General features: G+C 52.0%; 1 protein-coding gene across 2 annotated transcripts in view; it reads right to left on the minus strand.

Moving 5' to 3' along the window:
• Positions 1-11944: 11944 nt before the first annotated feature.
• Positions 11945-24337, minus strand: part of PLEKHD1 (pleckstrin homology and coiled-coil domain containing D1) — a 29616-nt gene continuing 17223 nt past the window's right edge. Inside the window, exons 6-13 of one of the 2 annotated variants that reach the window (XM_064153214.1) lie at positions 23988-24040; positions 21917-22011; positions 19316-19409; positions 18084-18259; positions 16432-16564; positions 15000-15144; positions 13849-13998; positions 11945-12939 (exon numbers count right to left, since the gene is read on the minus strand). In XM_064153214.1, coding sequence (XP_064009284.1) covers positions 12779-12939; positions 13849-13998; positions 15000-15144; positions 16432-16564; positions 18084-18259; positions 19316-19409; positions 21917-22011; positions 23988-24040 — 1007 coding nt within the window. In that variant the 3' untranslated portion in view covers positions 11945-12778. The remainder of the gene's footprint in view (positions 12940-13848; positions 13999-14999; positions 15145-16431; positions 16565-18083; positions 18260-19315; positions 19410-21916; positions 22012-23987; positions 24041-24337) is intronic. The other variant, XM_064153222.1, reaches the window with a different exon arrangement.

Consider the following 24337-nt stretch of genomic DNA (forward strand, 5'->3'; position numbering starts at 1 on the left):
TGGCCTCAGCCCATGGCTCCAGCCTGTCCAAATCCCTCTGCAGGGCCTTCCTACCCTCCAGCAGGTTGATACTTATGCTCAATTTGGTGTCATCTGCAAACTTGCTGAGGATGCATTCGATACTTTCAGCCAGGTCACTGATGCTGAGATTAAACAAGACTGGCCCCAAAACTGAGTCCTGAGGGACTCCACTTGTGACTGGTTACCACCTGGATTTAACCCACTGACCACACATCTCCAGCCAGTTCTTGACCCAGACAGCAAGCTGATGAACAGCAGCTAAGGGGCTTGGCTCTGTCTGCTGGCTGCTGCTGGGGATGTTTTGGTTTGCAAAAGGATAAAAGGGTAGTGTTGTTCTCTTTTTTTAAGTCACCTCCCAGGTCTGCTCTGTGCTCTTTGTAACACTTCTTTAATGATATAGAAGAGATGGGGAAAGAAATGAGAAAGGCAGCTCAAAGCACAAATGTAGAGGCAACGCAGAAAGACACTTTCCTTTCCCTCCCGAGCAAAGCCTCCACTATTATGACCGCAGCTGAGAGTTTTAAGTGCCAAGCTGCAACATTTTGTCAGACCCTAGGAGGGGACCAGTCTGGTCACACACTTTGCTACCTGTGCACCTGCAGAGGCCAGCTGCATATCACAGGCTCACAGGACATCAGGGGTTGGAAGGGACTCAAGGAGATCATCGACTCCAACCCCCCTGCCACAGCAGGACAATGCTATCTAACACAGATCACAGAGGAACACATCCAGACAGGCCTGGAAAGGCTCCAGACAAGGAGACTCCACAACCTCTCTGGGCAGCCTGTGCCAGTGCTCTGAGACCCTTCCAGGAAAGAAGTTCCCCCTTGTGTTGAGGCAGAACCTCTTTTTCTGCAGCTTACACCCACTGCTCTTTGTCCTATGCCAGGGAGCAGTGAGCAGAGCCTGTCCCATATTTACCTCCCAGGACAGCTATTTCTTCAACAGAGAGGAACACAAAAGCCATATTCTCACTCTAGAGGGACCACTACAAAGCCGTCTGACTCAAAGCCCAATGGAGAAGTGACAGAGCATCAGAGAAATTATGCAGCTGTCACCCAAATGCTGTCTAGGAGCCTCTGCACCATTTTACAATCCCATCATATCCAAGCTGTCCCTGTTTCCTAGCTACTTTGGTCCTGAGGCTCCTGCTCCCCATTGCCTGCAGCTAGGTACCTGGGTAGCCAACCACAAAGGTCAGGCAAGTCTCCACATGTCTGTAGAGGCTTTAAGTCAACTAATTTGCACTGCTCTTCCTTAAACTGAGGCATGCCTGTGCATGAGAAAGCACAGGAGCTGCCTGAATCCGTGCAGAACTAGGATGCTGTGGCACAGCAAAGGGAAGCTCCAGTTGGATTTTTAGCACTGCTGGTTTGCCTCCCTTGCATTGCTTTCCCAGTGCAGCAGCAGTGCTTGCAGCTACAGAAGCAGCCATTAGGTATTTGCCCTCCGTGCTTAGACCAGCGCTTGGCATGGGCAGTGCTGCCCCTTCCAGCATGAGAGGGAAGCTTTCCTTTCTGCAGGTGTTGTCAGCTGTGCTTTGGGAACAGGCTGGCAGCAGAAGATGCATCCACCCTGTCACAACTGTCATGGTTGCTAGTGAGATATGAATGTAACTAAGGCAGTGTTAAGTGGACTCACTCAGTCGCTGCCAGCTCTTCAGCTGTGTCGGTGCAGAGCCTTGGCTAGAGTAACTGCTCCAGTATTCTCCAGCTCCTCCTTCTGGGCTGCCCAACCCACCCTAAGCTCTACTAGTGAATTCATAATTACCTTACATAGGCCCACATGAACCTGGCATGGCAGGTGTATTAGACAGACCTGAACCATGCTGGGGCATGGCCCCTCCATTCAAGAGAGATGTTGAGGTGCTCAGAGAAGGGCGCCAAAGCAGGTGAGGGGCCTGGAGCACAGCCCTGTGAGGAGAGGCTGAGGGAGCTGGGGGTGTGCAGCCTGCAGAAGAGGAGGCTCAGGGCAGACCTGAGCCAACTCCCTGAAGGGAGGCTGTAGCCAGGTGGGGTTGGTCTCTTCTGCCAGGCAATCAGCAACAGAACAAGGAGACAGAGTCTCAAGTTGTCCCAGGGGAGGTCTGGGCTGGATGTTAGGAGGAAGTTGTTGTCAGAGAGAGTGATTGGCATTGGAATGGGCTGCCCAGGGAGGTGGTGGAGTCACCGTGCCTGGAGGTGTTGAAGTCAAGCCTGGATGAGGCACTCAGTGCCATGGTCTGGTTTGTTGTCTAGGGCTGGATGCTAGGTTGGACTGGCTGAGCTTGGAGGTCTCTTCCAACCTGGCTGATTCTATGACATGCCTTGTTGTTTTTTTTCCTGCTAGTAGTTTCACCTACTGCTGGGCAGGATAAAGTGAAGCTCGCTGGTCAATTTGTCACTAGCTCATACAGGCCCACATGACCTGGTGTGACAGGAATTTGAGACAGCTCTCAGCCCTGCTGAGTCATGACATGTTTGCTCTGCTAGCAGGAGGAAGCAAAGCCAGGCAGAATTGTTTCTGTACAGCAGAGCTGACCTGCTTGCTGTCAGGAAACGCTAAGGCAGGTAGGCAAGCTGAGATCCTGCAGGGCTTTATGCTACACCTGACATCTTAGGCTTGCTGCAGATAGATGCCAGGTCACTTTGCATGCTGGCTGTCACTCCAGCTCTCGTTTCCCAGGTGCAGTGAATCCTAATATGTTCCAGGTCTGCAGAAGGCACTTGGTGTGCCATCAGGTTTGTGTTTCTTGCAGCATTTCAAAGAACCTGCACATAACTCTTCATGCAGACAGGTATCACAATGCACTGCAGTTAAGAGTCCAGCCAAAAAAACACTAATCTGGAAGCAGAGATTAGAATCATAGAGTCATAGAATCATAGAGTCTCAGAATCACAGAGCCATAGAATCACAGAGCCACTGAGCCACAGAGCCATAGAATCACCAAGTCACAGTATCACAGAATCACAGAGTCATAGAATCACAGAGTCATAGAGTCACAGAGTCATAGAATCACAGAGTCATAGAATCAGTGTCACAGAGTCACACAGTCATAGAATCACAGAGTCACAGGGTCAGTCAGGGTTGGAAGGGACCACAAGGATCAGTCAGTTCCAACCTCCTTGCCATGGGCAAGAACACCTCACACTAGATCATAGAATCAGAATCAACCAGGTTGGAAGAGACCTCCAAGCTCATCCAGCCCAACCTAGCACGCAGCCCTGGCCAATCAACCAGATCATGGCACTAAGTGCCCCATCAGGGCTTTTCCTGAACACCTCCAGGGACAGTGACTCCATCACCTCCCTGAGCAGCCCACTCCAATGCCAATCACTCTCTCTGCCACAACTGTCTGGATGTGTTCCTGTGTGAGCTGAGCTAGACTGCCTGATCCTGCTCTGGCAAGGGGGTTGGCCTGGATGATCTCTTTGGGTCCCTTTCAACCCCTGACATCTGTGATGCTGTGATCACAAGATACAGGTTTATGGGTCTCATGCAACATGTGCAAGGTCCTTTCATGCAATGTTCTGCAGGGAATGAGTGGCACAGAAAGGTACCTGAGATGGCAGGTAAGAAAAGAGCGGTGTGTTCCAAGAGAGGTCCACATGGGCTGCAAAACTGAGTGAAGAAATGTAGAAAAGCTGCTTTAGATGTCTCCAACGAGGAGAGAAGCCAGGTCCATGGGGAGCTGCAATAAGCACGTGAAGGACTTGACTGAGTGGACAATATAATGAAAATAGGACTGGGCCCCTCCATGATGGTTTTGAAGATTTTAAGGTCTCCTTTCTATTGAAGACTTCTCCCTTACAGCAGCAGAGAAGTACCTTCAGTAGCATACCAGCCCAGGGGTTTTCTCCACCCCAGACTTGTGCCAGTGCTGCTCCACAGCGCTGGAAGGCAGCAATCCATGACACGATGAGGGAGTCTGAGCTAACCAACCATCCATTGGGCACTGGAGCAACAGCCTAGGGTGTCCTCAGGGGCTCCTGAAGCAGAGGGTGACAAGGAGCATTCCTCTGTGTGACTGTGAGCTGGCACTAAAGGGATTTTACCCTGCATCGGGAGGATGAGCTGCAGAAGAGGTACACAGTGAGGTACAGAGCTCAAGAGCACAGGATGAGGAAGCACATTTCTATTGAAGATTGGTTTCATTCTACTACCTTTTGGTGGTTTGGGTTTGGTTGAGTTGGTTGGTTTGGGGGGGGGTTGTTTGGTTGGGTTTGGATTATTTGTGTTTGGGTGGTTTGGGTTGTTTTTTGGTCTTAAAGGCCAAATTAAATGTCAAACTGCCAGATGTTGATAGGTAACCATACCATGGCCATAGCCCAGCCTTCATCGGGGAACTGGAGAGCTGGCTGGCAGTGCCACACAAAGGCCATATGTCCTGAGACTGCTTTCAAGGAGAACAGGGACTTTCTGAAAGGGAAAAGACTACGGGAGAAAAGATTAAAGGGGGATCATAGTCCTCCCATCACAGCAAGAGCATGGGAAGAGAGCAGAGGGAAAATAATTGCAAAGCTTCTTTCCGTATATGCCAGCTAGCAGACAAAGGGCCTCCCTGATTCCTGACGTGCCTAAGCCCTCAGACGACTGGGGGGGTTTGCACCATATGGCTCTATCACTTGATCTAACAGTGCCCTAGATACATAGGTTGCTTTGCAGTCTGCCACCACACTAACTCAGGAGGCTGGGCATACACAGCTACGCTTCACACACTGTTGCCAGCACTCCTGAGGTCTCCAGGCCCATTGCAAGTCACTGGGGTTTTTTTTGCAGCCCCTCCTGCCCCCACTTTGCTGCAGCCAGGGATTAAGCCCTGCTCGTTATCTACTGCAGTGGCTTAATCACTAAGCAAAGCGCTCAGCCCCTGCCCCTGAGGTCGAGGAATTATCTTGCTGAGGGATAACAGAGCCAGCGCTTGGAGCAGAGGAAGAGCTGAGCTGTCACTGCAAGGCCACGGACCATGGCTTTACTGCTGCTTCTGGGAGAGTAATGTCACTAAGCTGCTCTGAAGTGCAGTGCGACTTTCCCCCCGCCCGCCCTGAGATGCCCTTTGGGGGCAGGGGAAGATAAACGCTGTACTAACGCTATTCAGCTTCGCGCACGCATTTCCCCTGCCCCTAAGCGTGCCCCGTGCCAAGCCCGGCCCGGGCAGGGCAAGCCCTCCCGGCGGCTGGAACATGTTTGATGCTATGTCCTATGGAGAGAACGTTATGCAAGGAGAGCTTTTAATAGGCTGCCAAGAGCTGAGGGAGTGCCACGGCTGGGCCGGAATAGAAGTGACCTCGAGGGACCCAAGCACGCCTAGAAATAGGGATTCAGAGGGCATCAGTCCTATGCATTAGTTTGGGCAGAGGGAGCAAAGTGCGTTCTGCTGGGGCAGAGCTGCGGGGCCTGCCAGCCGCATGCCTCACTGCGTCCGAGGACAGCCCCGTGGGCTGCCGGAGGGCACCTGAAGGCTTCTCCTTGGAGATGCAGATAAAAGGACTGCAGCTCTGCTGCCATCGGAAGAGTGAGGAGAGCTCCCGGCACAGGGAGCTACGAAACCAAGGTTCTTACTATCTACCAGCTCCTAGGAGCATTTCACAGGCTCACAGCAACACCCAGGCTGGCAAAGCCCCTCAGCATCACCCAGGCCAACCTAGAACCCTACTCTACAACATCCACCTTAAACCATAGCCCCAAGTAACACATCCAAACCACCCTAAACACATTCAGGCTGGCTGACTCCCCCACCTCCCTGGGCAGCTCATTCCAGTACCTGACCACACTTCTCTGTGAAAAACTTCTTCCTAATGTCCAATCTAAACCTCCCCAGCCTCAGCTTGAGGCCATTCCCCCTTGTTCTGTCTGCAATTACCTGTGAGCAGAGCCCAGCAGCAGCCTCTCCACAGGGTCCCTTCAGGTAGCTGTAGTTCTGTGGACCTCTGGCCTTTCTGCACTCCCTCAGGCAGGATGAGACACGTCCCCCTGGCTGCTGGCTACCCGAGATTGGCTCTGCTTCATAGACAGGGAAGGCATAAGATGAGAATACAGAAAAAGGCTGAGATTATGAGGTTGGTGTTACAAATAGCTGCCATCTCCTCAGGTGTCTCTTTAAGATCACATATATGACAGTAACTGCAGAGAAGACACACTGATCACACCCCCCCCCCCCCCCCCCCCCCTTTAAGCAAGAGACCAGGTGCTAAGACTTTGATTGAAATTACACATGTGCTAAATCTCTTAGAGTCATAGAGTCAACCAGGTTGGAAGAGACCTCCAAGCTCAGCCAGTCCAACCTAGCATCCAGCCCTAGCCAAGCAACCAGACCATGGCACTAAGTGCCCCAGCCAGGCTCAGCTTCAACACCTCCAGGCACAGCAACTCCACCACCTCCCTGGGCAGCCCATTCCAATGCCAATCACTCTCTCTGCCAACAACTTCCTCCTAACATCCAGACTAGACCTGCCCTGCCACAACTTGAGACTGTGTCCCCTTGTTCTGTTGCTGATTGCCTGGCAGAAGAGCCCAACCCCACCTGGCTACAGCCTCCCTTCAGGTAGCTGCAGACAGCAATGAGCTCTGCTCTGAGCCTCCTCTTCTCCAGGCTGCACAACCCCAGCTCCCTCAGCCTCTCCTCACAGGGCTGTGCTCCAGGCCCCTCACCAGCTTCATCACCCTTCTCTGGACACCTTCCAGCACCTCAACATCTCTCTTGACTTGAGGAGCCCAGAACTGGACCCAGCACTCAAGATGTGGCCTGAGCAGTGCTGGTGTCTAGGGGCAGAAGAACCTCCCTTGTCCTGCTGGTCACACTGCTCCTGAGCCAGCCCAGGATGCCATTGGCTCTGCTGCCCACCTGGGCACACTGCTGCCTCATCTTCAGATACTCTCTACCAGCACTCCCAGGTCCCTTTCCTCCTGACTGCTCTCAGCCACTTAGTCCCCAGCCTGTAGTGCTGCTCAGGGTTGTTGTGGCCAAAGTTCAGAACTCTCACTTAGCCTTGTGCAATCTCATCCTTTTGGCCTCTGCCCACCTATCCAGCCTGGCAAGGTCCCTCTGCAGGGCTCTCCAACCCTCCAACAGCTCCACACCTGCTCCTAGCTTGGTGTCATCTGCAAAATCACTAATGCTGGACTCCATCACCTGGTCCAGATCATGAATAAAGATATTGAACAGGACTGTGCCCAGCACTGACCTCTGGGGCACACCACTAGTGCCAGCTGCCAAGTGGATGTGGCACCATTCACCAGCACTCTCTGGGCCCAGCCCTCCAGCCAGTTCTTGACCCATATCAGAGTGAATCTGTCCAAGCCATGAGCTGCCAGCTGTGCCAGGAGCCTGTTGTGGCAGATGGTGTCAAAGGCTTTGCTGCAGTCCAGGCAGACTCCATCCACAGCCTGCCCCTCACTCACCAGGCAGGGAACCTGATCACAACATGAGACCAGGTTGGTCAGGCAGGACCTGCCCTTCCTAAACCCATGCTGGCTGGGCCTGATCCCTTGCCCATCCTATGGGATGCTTTGTGATGGCACTCAAGAGGACCTGTCCATGACCTTGCCTGGCACTGAGGTCAGGCTGACAGGTCTGGCATTTCCCAGTTCCTCCCTCTGGCGCTTCTTGTGGATGGGCATCACAGTGGCATCACTCTTGTCCTGCCTTTAAAAAGCAGCTGAGCAGTCAAAGGACTTTTCCCCACCTGCCTCAGTGCACCTTGCCTTTTGCAGTCTGCTTGTTCCCTAAAGACCACAGCTGTGACCACCTGTTTGTGAAATACCTACACACTGGCAAGCTCATTTGACTTACCTGTGAACAGCAGCCAGAGGCTGCTCTATCCTCTGAGGGCTCTGTCCTCACACCAAGAGCTGTAGCACTGGTGCAGGACACAAGGGAGCCAGCTCCTACCTGAGGATACATGAGCCATGAGGCTACTCATCCTCCTGGGGCAAGGCACAGGTAACAGTGCCCTTTCCACACACTCTACTCCAAGAGATAAGGCACAGCAGAGGCACAGAGATGTTCAAACAAGCTGTAGGCAAAAGTGGAAGGTGGAATGAGTAACTTGCTTGCAAGGGGCCTGAATGAGCTAGCTTCATAGAAAGGTTCTTTCTCAGTGTGGAACCCAGAAGGCTAATAATGCTTCAGGTTTCCCATTTGCTACCTCTTCTCAGCTTCCCTCCCTTTCCCACCTGCCCTTGGGAAATCTGACATTGCATATATTTCTACATTGTGCTTAATAAGGTGGGGGGAGATTCCATTCTCTACTGAGTGACTGTAAAGAGTAGAGACAGAAGAATGTGCCTTCCAGAGTGTCTTCCTTGCAGCCTGCCAGAGGCCCTGTGTCTCCTCAGTGTCCCTCCTGTGGCTACTGCTCTTGCAGCCACAGGATCTGCAGCTACCACAACCCAAAGCTCAGTGGCACTTTGGCTATAGCAGGAAACTGGCCAACCCCTTTACAGAAAAACATCTCCATGCTCTAGAGGGTGAATGTTCACTGATCTAGCTTTCCTTTCTGTGTTTTCCCAACAGAGATGCTGCTGCAGGCTTTCATACCCAAAAACCTGTCCTGCCAAGTTCCAAAGTACTCCACAGAAAGGGCAATGTCTGCACAAGTCTCCCAGGTCAGCTAAGGCTCCAAAGCAGCTTACCAGCCCATGTGCTCCCCAGCCAGCTACTGCTCCTGGACAGCTCCTGGAGGATCCATGCTGAGGTGTGTCCAGGTGCTTGCTGGCTAAGGCTGCATTAGTGCAAGTGCAATTCACCAGGCACAGGCTCCAAAGCAGCTTACCAGCCCATGTGCTCCCCAGCCAGCTACTGCTCCTGGACAGCTCCTGGAGGATCCAGGCTGATGTGCCACCTCTCCTGTGCCCAAGGATTCCTCACCATAGATTAGAATAACACCAAAATTCCCTCAATGGTAAGTAGATAAAATGTACTCATCTTTGACAGAAGAGAAGAGATAAGAGGCTCTAGCATTATTTCCTAACCCTAAGCTTTTCAATAAATCTTTGGAAGATTAAGGAGAGAGGAGACTCCATAAAATAGCTTCTGATTTGTGTTTGGTGCAGCTGTCCATCTGAACATGAGAGCCCACGTCCTGCTTCCGTGTGATTCACAATTCTGTACACACAGCAGCCACAAACTGAGCTCCAGTTGTGGCCTTACTACCACAATTAGCACCCACAATGTGGTAGCCTGTGCTATCAGGTCATAGAATTGTAGAGTCAACCAGGTTGGAAGAGATGTCTAAAATCATCCAGTCCAACCTAGCACCCAGCCCTAGCCAGTCAACTAGACCATGGCACTAAGTGCCCCAGCCAGGCTTGGTTTCAACACCTTCAGAGACGGCAACATCCTCAAGTTGTGCTGGGGGAGGTCTAGGCTGGATGCTAGGAGGAAGTTGTTGTCAGAGAGAGTGATTGGCATTGGAATGGGCTGCCCAGGGAGGTGGTGGAGTTGCCGTGCCTGGAGGTGTTGAAGCCAAGCCTGGCTGGGGCACTTAGTGCCATGGTCTGGTTGATTGACAGGGCTGGGTGCTAGGTTGGACTGGCTGAGCTTGGAGGTCTCTTCCAACCTGGTTGATTCTATGATTCTATGACACACAGACCCAGCTTGCAGTACCCTCTGCAGGACCCTTACCTGCAGCAAGTGTTGGCAAGCTCCTCACTGCAGGCAGGGGGGAGACTCTTCATTCAGATGTGATACATCCTGACCTTAACCTTACACACACTTGAAAAGCGGCAGGGGACGAAAGGGTGAAAGCATCTCACATAACAGTCAGTGCTTCAGAGAGGTGATAGTAAGGACATATCAGGACAGAGCAGAACAACTCACTGAAGCAGAGGAAGTGTTCTGGCAGTAAGTGAGCATGTCACAATGATTTGTCCCTACTCCTGCAGGGGCCATTTACCACCATTTCAGTGACAGTGACTCAAGAACGCACAGGACTTTACTCCAGTGTCAGCATTTATTTATCCATTCCTGCCAGCATGCAAAGTAAAGGAGAACCTGATATGGCTACCTCCTGAGCAGGATACTTCTGTGAGGTCTGATATTGTGGCTTGGTGGCAACAGATCAAAGGTGCTGCATGCACAAACTATGGGGTGCTTTCTCCTAACTGCTTGAATTACAGCTACGCTCCCTGTCTCTTCTCTTTTCTGTCCTTTCCACCACCACCTGGTACAGACCTTGTAACTGGAAAATAGCCAGAGATGAAGCCAAGACATGTTGGGGGGCTGGACTTGATGATCTTCTTGGGTCTCTCTCAATCCCTACTATCCAGTGAAGTGAGGGGGAAAACCAGTTCTGTGTTGCTTTGTCATGGCTGTTCAGCCTCGCAGGAACAAGAATTCATTTGTGGCTTTCCAATGTGCAAATAGTAAGTGGGAAAACCACAGAAGGATCAGGTGTGCTAAGGAAGGGTGCAAATTGTCTTTTCTTACTGCATCACCTGCCTTCTGAACCTTCTCAGTGAGTCAAACCCTCCATTACCATAAAGGCACTGGCCAGTAAGTGACTGAAATGGAAAACACAGACTGCACTTCCGTGCTTTATGTCTGGTCACACCGGAGAGACTCTCTCTGATCACATTGCACCTTCCCACCCAGCACCAATGCCACTCCTCTAGCTGGCAAGGCAGGGCTTCCTTCCTAGCTTCTCCCTAAAAACAGACCTGAACTGGTAGGGAATGATTTAGGTGGGCAGAAAAAAACACCCAAATCTGGGACTGTACAATATCAGTGTGCACAGGACAAAGAAGCAGATACCCCCATGTCATTAGACAGAGGTGGTACTCAGGGGTGTCGACGAAGAGCAGAGACCTGAAAGCTCCGGTAAATCTTTGAGATCCCCGGAGCCCACACCCTGCTGCCAGCATCACTCACCTTTGCATTCCACAGGCCTTTGTCTCCCCACTCATAGCTCAAGGGTAGCAGTGTCACTCTGAGCATGCTTGTCGTGCAGTGCTGGTGCTGCAGCAGGTTAGCTGTTAGCCAGCTGCCTCCTGGAAGCAAGGTAGAGAAGCTGCAAGGTTTCCCTCAGGAAGTGGTTCCTCTATCATAAAGAATGTCCACGTGAAGGGCAAATGCCCCTTTGCAATAACTATGTGGTGAGCCCTTGGGAGGGGACAGAGGGCAGCCAGAAGCCCACTTCTGAACAGGCAGTCCTCAGTGCTTCTTCCAATCCAGCCTTGACTTGCCAGAGTTGTCAGTTTGAGCAAGACAGCCTGGATTGCAAGCATGGAGACTGGCAGAGAGCAGCACAAAGCCTTGGGCACAGGCTAGTCAGTGCAGCACCTACAGAGATGACTTTCACTGTCTCCCCAGCCCTGAAAGCTTAATTCTACAAGAGGTAATGGTTTGGGTCCCATAACACTCCTCATCCAGCTGTTCTCTAGCTTGGGTTTACAGAGGTAACGAGGAGGGCAGAATCAAAGGGTTCTGCACACTGAATATTCCTGTAGATAAGTAGAACAGTAGGACAAGGGAGGTTCTTCTGCCCCTAGACTCAGCACTGCTCAGGCCACACCTGGAGTGCTGTGTCCACACCTGGAGTGCTGCTCCTCAGTTCAAGAGAGATGTTGAGGTACTGGAAGGTATCCAGAGAAGGGCACCAAGGCTGGGGAGGGGCTGGAAACACAAACCCTATGAGGAGAGGCTGAGGGAGCTGGGGGTGTGCAGCCTGCAGAAGAGGAGGCTCAGGGCAGAGCTCATTGCTGTCTGCAACTCCCTGAAGGGAGGCTGTGGCCAGGTGGGGTTGGTCTCTTCTGCCAGGCAAGCAGCAACAGAACAAGGGGGGACAGTCTCAAGCTGTGCCAGGGCAGGTCTAGGCTGGATGTTGTTAGGAAGTTGTTGTCAGAGAGAGTGATTGGCATTAGAATGGGCTGCCCAGGGAGGTGGTGGAGTCTCCATGCCTGGAGATGTTGAAGCCAAGCCTGGCTGGGGCATTTAGTGCCATGATCTGGTTGCTTGTCTAGGGCTGGGTGCTAGGTTGGACTGGCTGAGCTTGGAGGTCTCTTCCAACCTCGTTGCTTCTATACTTCTATAACACCTTCTGCAGCAGCAACCCTGCTCCTCCTCCTCCTCCTGGCAGATTCAGCCAGGTGTCCCAGTGCAAAATATAAAAGGTCAGGATGCTCTGCCCACAGCCAACACAGTGCAGCCCTCTTCTCTGCACAAGACATTCCCTGGAGCAAAGTCCACAGCATCCTCAGGTTGCCTTCATGCTGCTATCACTTGCTTGAATTGATGCAACGCCAACACGGTTGGGATTGTTGTGCTTGGCGGGAGACTGCTGTGGTCTTCAGGGAAGGTCAGGAAATTGTGCCCCACTAAAGTGCTCTTCAAAGGGCGGGGTGCAGCAGGCCATTTTCAAGGGGGTATCAGGTAGAGCAAGGTCAGCTGTGTCCTAACTGTGGACGCTACACTAGTTGAAGCATCGTTTGCTAAAGGACTTCCTTGGAAGCACTTGTGTTTGGCAGACCTAGGAGACAGGAAAGGCAAGAGGCACTTCCTAAGCTGTGCTCTGTGGTTCACTTTAACACAGGCCACGGTATCTTAGCAAAATATGGCTTAACATTAGCAGCTGAGGCAAACAGATCTGGAGTGGTCAGCAGAGATCTGCTAGGCTACAGGGAGCATCCAAACTACTGCGAAGCCACTACCTGAAGGACTTGCCTACACACACACTTTCCCCAGCAAAGGACAACTCTGTCTTCTGACACTAGTGCTGATGCCATAACTTATGCAGAACTGAGTGGCAAGTTCAGATGAGAAGCCTCCTGCCAACAAGAGTCACTTTTCATCTCCTGGAGCAGAATCCTTCTGCGATCTCATGATCCGGTGAAGAGTTGCCCTGAAGCGCTGGTCCCGGCTCAGTCTTTTGGCTGCCTCCTTCAGTTCCTCAATGTTCTCAGCTTCTGTGTGAGAGAATATGGAGGATTGGGACTGCTTCACTGAAACGAGAGCAGGACAGAAAGGTCAGCATTCTCCCTCGGGGACAAAAACTGAAGATAAAGCTTTGCTTTAGCACACAGTTGCTGTGAGCAATGTGACTGAGAGCCTGGCAAGGGATGAGCTGACCATTGCATTCCAACAGCCTCACCTTACTGTTTTCAGAGGAGAGTGCCAAGGGAACACAGGCTCACAGGATGCCAGGGGTTGAAAGGGACCCAAAGACATCATCCAGGCCAACCCCCTTGCCAGAGCAGGATCAGACAATCTAGCTCAGCTCACACAGGAACACATCCAGACAGGCCTGGAAAGGCTCCAGACAAGGAGCCTGTGCCAGTGCTCTGGGACCCTTACAGGAAAGAAGTTGCCCCTTGTGTTGAGCTGGAACCTCCTGTGCTGCAGCTTCCATCCATTGCTCCTTGTCCTATCCCAGGGAGCAGTGAGCAGAGCCTGTCCCCCCCTTCCTGACCCCCATCCCTCACAGATTTATAAACACTGATTAAGTCCCCTCTCAGTCTTCTCTTCTCCATACTAAACAGCCCCAGGTCCCTCAGCCTCTCCTCATCAGGCAGTGCTCCAGTCCTCTCATCATTCTCGTAGCCCTTTTCCTCTTCACACCTGCCTCTGATGGAGCCACATGGAACCTGATCTAACCTTGCAAATGTTCCATCCAACCTATCTCAGACTGTGGCTCAGCACTCAGATGATGTCAGCCTCCATCATGTATCTTTAGGGGCCAAGGACACAGTGCTTGTGCTCTACGTAAGGAGCTGAATTTTTTCCTGTAGCTGTATGCTGCTACTAAGGAACACAGGAAAAGAACCACGTTTGCAGACCTTCCTGCTCTCTCAGCCCCATCTGAACACATCTACTGTTGCAGGGTGGAGAGCAAGAAGCCCCCCAGCACCTACAGTCATTCCAGGCAGCGCTGCCTCTGCGGCGGTGGAAGCGGCAGCTCTTTATGCGGCGCGTGGCAGCCTTGTGGATGTAGACAGAGTTCTTCATGATCACAGGCATCTTGGCCTCCAGCTCGGCGCTGCGGATGCACTCTTCAAAGAACTCTGTGGAGAGACACGGCCGTGAGCCAGCGACGGAGAGATGCCTCGAGCAGCAGCTCAGCCACGAGCAGTGCCCTCACTGCTGGGCTCAGATAAGCTAATGACCTAGAATCAGCCAGGTGGGAAAAGACCTCCAAGATCATCCAGTCCAACATAGCCAAGCAACCAGACCATGACACTAAGTGCCCCAGCCAGGCTTGGCTTCAACACCTCCAGGCACGGCAACTCCACCACCTCCCTGGGCAGCCCATTCCAATGCCAATCACTCTCTCTGCCAGGAATTTCCTAACAACATCCAGCCTAGACCTGCCCTGGCACAACTTGAGGCTCTGTCCCCTTGTTCTGTTGCTGGGTGCCTGGCAGAAGAGACCAACCCCACCTGGCTACAACCTCCCTTCAGGGAGTTATAGACAGCAATGAGGTCTGCCCTGAGCCTCCTCTTCTGCAGGCTGCACACCCCCAGCTCCCTCAGCCTCTCCTCACAGGGCTGTGCTCCAGGCCCCTCCCCAGCTTTGGCGCCCTCCTGTGGACACCTTCCAGCACCTCAACATTTCTCTTGAATTGAGGAACCCAGAACTGGACACAGTACTCAAGGTGTGGCCTGAGCAGTGCTGAGTCCAGGGGCAGGCTAGCCTCCCTAGTCCTGCTGGCCACACTGCTCCTGAGCCAGCCCAGGGTGCCATTGGCTCTATTGGCCACCTGGGCACACTGCTGATGCCGCCCAGGATCTGGAAAGCTTTGGAAAGCAATTGTTTGTTTCCATCCCTGGCTTTGTCTTCCACCCAACAGGAAAGGCTGGAATAATTGTTAGCTTCTTAAGAGTGCAAAACACCAAGCACCTAAAAAATTCCAGCTCCTCAAAAGGGAGGTGCAAGGTGCCAGAAGAGCACATTATCAGCACCTTTGCTGGTCTGAGAACTTCTTTTTGTAGCTGGGAAAATGGTTAAAAATATTTCCTCTCTTAGAGCTTTCTCATCAGCAGAGAGAGTGGATGACTGACTTACTCCTCAGGTTACTGACATCAGCTTTCATCTTCTCCTCTTCCTCCTTGTTGCAATCCAGAGAATCTAAGCCTTTCTCTAAACTTTGCAGTGCCTTCTCAGCCTCTCTCAGTCTCTTCTCCAGGTCCATACGCATCTTCACCTCAGCCTGAAGAAGAGAAGAAGCACTGCTGAAAACCAGCCTGCACTCAGTCACCATCCTGCTATACTCAGAGTCTGAGAGGCACTCAGCAAGCAAACCAGGATGAAAGGACAGCAGCAAGGAAAAGCAGCAGAAAGACTGTGAGACAACACAGAAGGAGTTATTTCTCCTGCCTTCAGACAGAATCTGAAAGTCCAGACTGTTTTAGCACAGATTTCATTTCCACATCTTCCTCTTATTCTCTGACCCTCAGCCAACCTGGCCTTGAACATTTCCAGGGAGGTCGTGGAGAATGTGACTCTGTGCTCCACAACCTCCCTGGGCAACCTGTGCCAGTGTCTCACCATCCTCAAACAACTGCAAACAACTTCATCCTAACATCTAGTTTAAAACCTTTCTCCAGTTTGAAAGCTTTCTCCCCTTAACCTTTGCATAGCTCGAGGTGTCATCTTTTACTGGTATAACAAAGGGTTGATGTCTCACCCTCAGCTCCTCTGCTTCTTAACCCACATCCATGCAGAGCTTCCTATATATCTTAAGGTTGATTCTTTGAACGCAAGCGAGGGAAGATTTCTCTTCAGCTCTGCAATGTTTTTATTTTTGGGGGTGGGTGGGTGTTGTTTGTTTCTTTCTTTTAGAATACCCCTTAGAGTGCCTACTTTCACAGCATCAAATGAGGCTTTTTACTGAATGGGTCCATCGGAGCTCAGAATGAAAACATTCAGTGGGAAGTGCTACACAGACACAAAGGACAAATTCGTCATGATATGAATCATAGAATCCGTCAGGATTGGAAGGGACCACAAGGATCAGCCAGTTCCAACCCCCCTGCCACAGGCAGGGACACCCTAGAGCAGGCTGCTCACAGCCTCAGCCAGCCTGCCCTTAAACACCTCCAGCCATGGGGCCTCAACCATCTCCCTGGGCAACCCAGTCCAGCCTCTCACCACTCTCATGCTCAACAACTTCCTCCTCATGGCCAGACTGACTCTCCCCACCTCCAGCTTTGCTCCATTCCTCTCAGTCCTCTCACTCCCTGACAGCCTGAAAAGTCCCTCCACAGCTTTTTTGTAGCCCCCTTCAGGTCTTGGAAGGCCACTAGAAGGTCACCTGGGACCCCCCACTTCTCCAGCCTGCACAGCCCCAACTCTTGCAGTCTGTCTGCATAAAATATGAAGATTTGCAACCAAAAAAAAAAAAAAAAGATAAACAAACCAAAGCTTGATAGGTGAAGAAGTTAAGGAAAGATGAGTCAGGAGGCACAGACCCAGGGGCAGCAGCACACAGGGCTACCTTCAGGTCTCTCTCTGTCTGTTGCTTCTCCGCACTCAGCTCCGAGAGTGAGCGCTGCAGTGCTTGGGACTGGGCAGAGTAAAATTCCCGTTCCTCTTCCAGTGCTCGGGACTTCTCCTCGTTCTCCTTCATCCTGGTGCACAGTACAGCAAAGGGAGACAACTGTTCTCATACCACCACAGCTCACAGGAAGGCAGGCAGGCAGCAGTGTGCTGAGGTGTGCTTTGCTGCCTGGCTGCGCTGCACCCAGCTGTGCTTACAGGAGCAATCTCTGCCTTCTGCCTCAAAGACACAGGCACTGCCAGACAAAGCCAGGGGGAGAGTTATTGGGTGGAAGGTTTTGAATCCCAAGAGAAGGTCCAGGAGCACTTAATGCTTCCTGTAGACAAGCCCATGAACACCAAGCGGATTAGAATCATGGAATGGTTTAGGTTGGAAGGGACCTCAAAGCTCAACCAGTTCCAACCCCCCCCACCATGGGCAGGGACACCTCCCACTAGAGGTTTTGCCTCAACACATGGGGAACTTCTTTACTGTAAGTGTGCCAGAGCACTGGCACAGGCTGTCCAGAGAGGCTGTGGGGTCTCCTTCTCTGGAGCCTTCCAAGGCCTGTCTGGATGTGTTCCTGTGTGATCTGTGTTAGATAGTATTGTCCTGCTCTGGAAGGGGGGAGTTGGAGTCGATGATCTCCTTGGATCCCTTCCAACCCCTAACATCCTGTGAGACTGTGAACAGGTCACTCAAGGCCTCATCCAGCCTTGTCCTGAACACCTCCAGTAAGGTTATGGTGATCTTTGATCACATTCTGTGCTTCTGTGATCCACAACCTCCCTGGGCAACCTGTGCCAGTGTCTCACCACCCTCGCTGCAAACAACTTCTTCCTAACCATCCAGTTTCAATCTCCCCTCTGCCTCTTTAAACCCATTCCTCCTTGTCCTGTCAATAGTCCCTCCCCAGCCCTCCTGTAGCCCCCTTCAGATACTGCAAGGCCACTCCAAGGTCTCCTCAAAGCCTTCTCTTCTCCAGGCTGCAGAGCCCAAACTCTCTCAGCCTGTCCTCAGAGCAGAGCTGCTGTAGCCCTCTCAGCATCTTGGTGGCCTCCTCTGGACTGGCTCAAATGGTTCCATGTCCTTGTATTGGAGGCTCCAGAACTGCACACAGGACCCCAGGATCATGGAACTGCACACAGTGTTCCAAGTTCACATGCTTAACTTTGGATTTGAAAGGAGCAAGCCCACGGGAGCCAGGCAAGCATCCATGCTCTTCTGTGTTGGCAATCAAAAAGCAAGTTAGCAGACAGTAATGCCACTTGGCACCACTGAGCCTGAGCAAAATGTCCTCTTTACTGCACCCACCAGTGGAAATTAGAAAAGATCTTATCGTAGAGTCATAGAATCAACCAGGTTGGAAGAGAGCTCCAAGCTCATCCAGTCCAACCTAGCACCCTGCCCTGTCCAATCGACTACACCATGGCACTAAGTGCCTCATCCAGGCTTGTGCCTCTCCAGGTCTCTACCCTTCCTGATTGCCTTCCACTTGTGAGGACAAAAGCTATCTCTCTTCCTACCACCCTTTTTACATTGTATCACAGCACATCCTTGCCTTTGACACCACCCAGGCCCGTCCCACCCGTCCCCCTCCCCCATTTCACCTCTTCTCTGCCAGTAGTTTCTCTTCCAGAAGCTGCTGCATCTTCTCTTCAATCTGTTGCAGGCTGCAGTGCAGTCCCCAGGTGGTGCTCTGCTCCTGGCTGGGGCTGGTTGGCGGCAGCTGGCTTTCATTTTCTTCCAGCATCTCCAGCATTTGCTGCTTTTCCAGGGAGAGCTCCTACAACAGAGGCAGATGTCTAACATTCCTGCTTCTCTTTTTGCCTGGCTTCTCCTCCCTATTGAATGCCTCCATATCTTACACACACAAGCCTCGTTCAGTTTAAAAGTGACAAAACCTGGTTTGCATTGCACACCTGCTTCACAGGGACCGAGATTTTGCTTAGCAAGTGGACAAGAACCTCCAGGCTCCTTTAACAGGAAATCCCAAGCAACCAGCAATAGAACAAGGGGACACAGTCTCAAGTTGTGCCGGGGTAGGTCTAGGCTGGATGTTAGGAGGAAGTTCTTCACAGAGAGAGTGATTGGCATTGGAATGGGCTGCCCAGGGAGGTGGTGGAGGCACCGTCCCTGGAGGTGTTCAAGAAAAGCCTGGCTGGGGCACTTAGTGCCATGGTCTGGTTGACTGGATAGGGCTGGGTGCTAGGTTGGACTGGATGAGCTTGGAGGTCTCTTCCAACCTGGTTGATTCTGTGATTCTATGACTCAGCTCAGGAATTAGAGCCTTGAGCTTGCTCCCTCCTCCCTTCCTTCCCCCCTTCCTCCTTCCCTCCCTCCTTCCCTTCTTCCCTTTCCTCTCTCCCTTCCTTCCCCCCTCCCTCCTTCTCTTCCTTTCCCCCTTCCCCCCTCCCTCCTTCCCTCCCTTCCCTCTTTACCCACTTCCTCCCTCCCTCACTCCCTTCCCTCCTCCCTCCTTCACTCTCTTCCTCCCTCCCTTCCTTCTCCCCTCCCTCCTTCCTTCCCCCGTTCCTCCTACCCTTCCTTCCCCACTGCCTTCCTCCTTCCCCCTCCCCACCCCCTTCCCTTCCTTCTCCCCTCCCTTCTTTCCTTCGTTCCCCTCTTCCTCCCTCCCTTCCTTCCCTCCCTCCCTCCCTCGGTCTCTCCATCAGGTCTAGCTCATTTTAGCAGGTGATCTTGGCTACCAAAGGAACCTGTTCCACCACAGGAGAAGCAGTGGGTGTTAAATTGCACAATACGAATTTGCTTTCAGCCCCGGGCAGTTCTCCTGGCTGAGCAGCAAACTGCTGTGGCTGGCAGGGGAGAAGCGCTCACTCACCTCCAGGCTTTTCTGCAGCGACCCCGTCAGGCTTCGCAGCTCTTTCTTTTCTTCTTCCACTGCTTTAAGGGAGCAGGCTGTGAGCTCTAGCTCCCTAAAGAAGCAAAAAAGGGTGACAGACAATGCAGGGGAACACCATCCCCATGGAAGTCACACAGACTGCACAGGTTGTGGATCCTCTACTGCAAGACCTGCGACCAGTGATTGGTACAGGCAATGCTGGAGAGTCAGACTTATACTGTCAAGCAGGTTGGAAGAGACCTCCAAGCTCATCCAGGCCAACCTAGCACCCAGCCCTAGGCAAGCAACCAGACCATGGCACTACGTGCCCCAGCCAGGCTTGGCTTCAACACCTCCAGGAATGGGCACTCCACCACCTCCCTGGGCAACCCATTCCAATGCCAATCACTCTCTCTGACAACAACTTCCTCCTAACATCCAGCATAGACCTCTCAAGGCACAGCTTGAGACTGTCCCCTTCTTCTGTTGCTGCTTGCCTGGGAGAAGACACCAACTCCACCTGGCTACAGCCTCCCTTCAGGGAGTTGTAGAGAGCAATGAGGTCTGCCCTGAGCCTCCTCCTCTGCAGGCTGCACACCCCCAGCTCCCTCAGCCTCTCCTCACAGGGCTGTGCTCCAGGCCCCTCACCAGCTTTGCTGCCCTAAGGGACAACACCCTAAAGTCAGGAGCTTGCCAGAAAGCACCATGCCTGGAAAACTCTGCAGGCATCCAAGCAACTTTGCTGTGCCACCAAACCATGAGCTGCTCAGGCAAGACAGCTGTGGCTGAGCAGATCTAGGTCTATGAAAAAGAGAAGACTGAGGGCAGATCTCATTGCTGTCTACACCTGCCTGAAGGGACACTGTGGAGAGGCTGCTGCTGGGCTCTGCTCACAGGTCATTTGAGACAGAACAAGGGGGAATGGCCTCAAGCTGAGGCTGGGGAGGTTTAGATTGGACATTAGGAAGATTTTTTTCACAGAGAAGAGTGGTCAGGCACTGGAATGAGCTGCCCAGGGAGGTGGGGGAGTCACCCAGCCTGGCTGTGTTTAAGGGTGGCTTGGATGTGGTGCTTGGGGCTATGGTTTAAGGTGAATGTTGTAGAGTAGGGTTCTAGGTTGGCCTGGGTGATGCTGAGGGGCTTTGCCAGCCTGGGTGTTGCTGTGATCCTGTGAGACACAAACCAGTCTGTAAAACTGCATGGGCTTTTCCTGAGATTCTGTGTAGGTAGGAAAAAAATACTTAGGGGAAATAGTTAGGAGAGAAAATAGAGCAAAGACACTCAGGGCAAAGCACTTTGATCCTTCCCTTCCTAAACACAGGGCTATTCATAATTTGATCAGCACAACTCTTAAATACAACAGCATTATTCTTGGTGAGGCAAATTCTTTACCCACCCAATGTCACTAAGCTGATGGTGGAAGAGCAGATTCAGAGGTGTGAAGCCCACAGGACTCCGTGGCTTGATCACACTGTCTGCCTCTCTGAACTGCTGTAACACCTCTCTGTTGCCATGCTGCCCTAACTCATCTGGGCTTTGTTCATGAGGCAGCTCTCAGTGATCTGTTGGAGAGGGTCCAGTGGAGGGCTACGAGGATGATGAGGGGACTGGAGCACTGCCTGATGAGGAGAGGCTGAGGGACCTGGGGCTGTTTAGTCTGCAGAAGAGAAGACTGAGAGGGGACCTAATAAAAGTTTATAAACATCTGAGGGCTGGGGGTCAGGAGCAGGGGGACAGGCTCTGCTCACTGCTCCCTGGGTAGGACAAGGAGCAATGGGTTGAAGTTGCAGCATAAGACGTTTTGCTCAACACACGGGGGAGCTTCTTTCCTGTAAGGGTCCCAGAGCACTGGCACAGGCTGCCCAGAGAGGTTGTGGAGTCTCCTTCTCTGGAGCCTTTCAAGGCCTGTCTGGATGTGTTCCTGTGTGACCTGAGCTAGATAGTCTGATCCTGCTGTGGCAGGGGGTTTAGACTGGATGATCTCCTTGGGTCCCTTCCAACCCCTGACATCCTGTGAGCCATTGGTCCAAGTGCTGCATTCTATCAGGGATCTGGTGCTAGCCAATGCAGGTAAATCTTGGAGGCCTCTTCCAACCTGGTTGCTTCTATGATAAATGTTGGGCAAGCACTTTGACCATAGAATCACAGATTCAGTCAGGGCTGGAAGGGACCACAAGGATCAGCCAGTTCCATCTCCCCTGCCATGGGCAGGTACACCTCACACTAGATCAGGCTGTCTACAGTCTCATCCAGCCTGGTCTTGAACACCTCCATGGTGGAGACTTCCACCACCTCCCTGGGCAACCTGTTCCAGTGTCACCCCACCCTCCATGTCAAGAATTTCTTCCTCATCTCCAGTCTCCTTAAGCTTAAAACCTCCAAGTTAGGAGGAGCAGATGACTCTGACACCCTCACTGTCTCCGTGGAAGGGAGCAGCTGCCTTTTTTCTCTACTCCCAGCCTCTCTTGTTTTGGTAAATGTATTATTTATCCCTTTCCTACACTTCCTAAAAAAGAAGTTTTGCTCCATCCCCAAGGCAGCACTGCTGCCCAGCATGGGGACTTATATCTTTGCCCTGAGCCATGGAGCTCACCACCTTACCTCCTAATCTGGTCCTGCTCCAGTCGCAGCTCCCGCACCACTTCTTCAAACTGCTGCTTCTCTGCCTCCAGGACCTGGTTCAGACGCTCGAGTTCCTGGGTGAAAAACAGAAGAGAGAGAACAAACTCTGCTCCCACACGGTTGGGAAAGGCCTCAGTGCAAACTGCCTGAGGCTTTTAACAGGAGCCATGTAGAGTCACTGAGTTTCCCAGCCCACCAGGCTTTTGTCCTGGGGCAATTAGAAGGGATTGAATGTTGGTTGGGACATCCAAAAGTCACAGAGCAGGTCTCTGTCCTGGCAGGCTAATAAGCCTATTAGATGTTCTGCCTTGCCCCACTCTTCTGCTTATGGGGGAAGCAAAGGCAGGAGGAAAACAAAGGCTTAGGCCATTATGTCCCCTCTCAAAGTGATAAACAGGTATCCACAGGTGTTTAGGTACTTGTTGGTGTCTTGCCCAAATAAAGATGAGCAAGCCCTGAGGTCACCCCATATGGTCAGTTTTGCAGATGCCATTTTGATTGGTGAATCTCTGTGGCCAAAGGAGCCTTGGCACTCAGGCAAGTGATAGAAGTGGAGCTAAGTTGCAAGCAGTTGTGCTGCTTCTGCCTGGCTGCCTCTGCTTGCTGCCTTTGCCTCACGGAGCTGCCTCGGCTCTTGGCCAATGTGTTCTGCTCTGCCTCGTGCTTCAGACCAGCTTAGCCCTGATGTTTTGGGCTTGAACTACCTGGAAACTTAAGTGCCTCAGGTTTCCCAGGAGAAGGCATTTTAGTGCCTCACAACATGGCAAGAAGTGCCACTGACATGGTGCTCCCTGCACAGCTGCAAAGATGCTGCTTGCACCTCTGCAAACTCCTGTGCCAAGAGGAACCAGGATCAGGTCAGGTTGTCTGCCTCTTTCCCAGCACCCTGGGAAAATCTGGAAGCCTCCCAATGGACAAGCAGTTCCAATGCTGCCACAAAGGAGCCAGGGACCATCTTGAAATTCCTACTCCACCACCGTGAGTAGCACAGACTTGCCCTGGGGCTGCAGGCTGCCTGTTTGTAACTGAGGCAAAGTCATTTTGTGGCTAAACTTCTCCAATGTTTCTGATCCTCCTCACTGAATGAATTGCCCAGGAGCATCCTTGGGAAGATTTTCCTGACCAAATTAGAACCCAAATTTAATTAATTAGTATATAGTTGTGGGCAGGGCATTCTAGAAATAAAATTAACTACATATTTTGTAATCCCTGCCTCATTAATTGCCCCAACTAATTCACTTCCAGGCACCTAGGAAACACAGAAATGCTCCTTGCACAGCTCAGCACCACTGCAGTGTGCTGATTGGCAGAGTGATTGACTCTCTCTGCCAGCAACTTCCTCCTAACATCCAGCCTAGACCTCCTCTGGCACAACTTGAGACTGTGTCCCCTTATTCTATTTCTGGGTGCCTGGCAGAAGAGCCCAATCCCACCTGGCTACAGCCTCCCTTCAGGTAGGTGTAGACAGCAATGAGGTCTGCCCTGAGCCTCCTCTTCTGCAGGCTGCACACCCCCAGCTCCCTCAGCCTCTCCTCACAGGGCTCTGCTCCAGGCCCCTCACCAGCTTTGTCGCCCTCCTGTGGACACCTTCCAGCACCTCAATATCTCTCTTGAGCAGCCCAGAACTGGACACAGCACTCAAGGTGTGGCCTCAGCAGTGCTGAGTCCAGGGGCAGAAGAACCTCCCTTGCCCTGCTGGCTGCACTGTTCCTGAGCCAGGCCAGGATGCCACTGGCTCTCATGCTAACTGTGGAGACAAACAAGTTTGTTGCCAGCCTTCTTGAATCTGCTCAATAACAAGTGTGTAATAGTGATCACAGAGACTGAATTTAACCTGCTCCTCCTTGCTCCTCCTAGAGACACAAACACATGCTCACTGCACCATAAGTGCTGGGGAAAAGTAGTCCTCTGGTACTCAGCCCTAATGGCTCCTAGTCATTTTCTCATTCACAGGGCTCAGAGGTTGTTCTCAGACTCTTTCAGCCTCCAAGGAACCAGCTAGTCCTGCCATCAATAAGTTGAGAGGGACTGGGTTGGGATGAATGCTCACCTCTTTCTGCTCCCTCTGCAGGCACAGCTCTTCTGTTTCTTCCATTAGCTTATCTACAAACACAGACAGAGTCGTCAAACACAGAGGGAAAGCATTTCATATCCTGGGGGTATTTATGAGCATGAAGTACTGACTGAAGCCTAAAAAACGTAGCTGTCCCTCTTGGTCCGTGTGCATCTGCCTGGGAGGCTCCCAAGGCAGAGATGATGTTAATGGGATGTTACACAGGTTGCCTCCTGCCAAACAGCTTATGCTTTAGTAAACTAAGCAATCACATTGTTCTGTACTCCTGCTAAGGCTTCCTCTCAGAGGTTTTCCTTCAGAAATCACGAATGAATTAACCTTCCCAG

Source organism: Pogoniulus pusillus, chromosome 1 (genome assembly GCF_015220805.1).
Source record: "Pogoniulus pusillus isolate bPogPus1 chromosome 1, bPogPus1.pri, whole genome shotgun sequence".
Lineage (NCBI taxonomy): Eukaryota > Metazoa > Chordata > Aves > Piciformes > Lybiidae > Pogoniulus > Pogoniulus pusillus.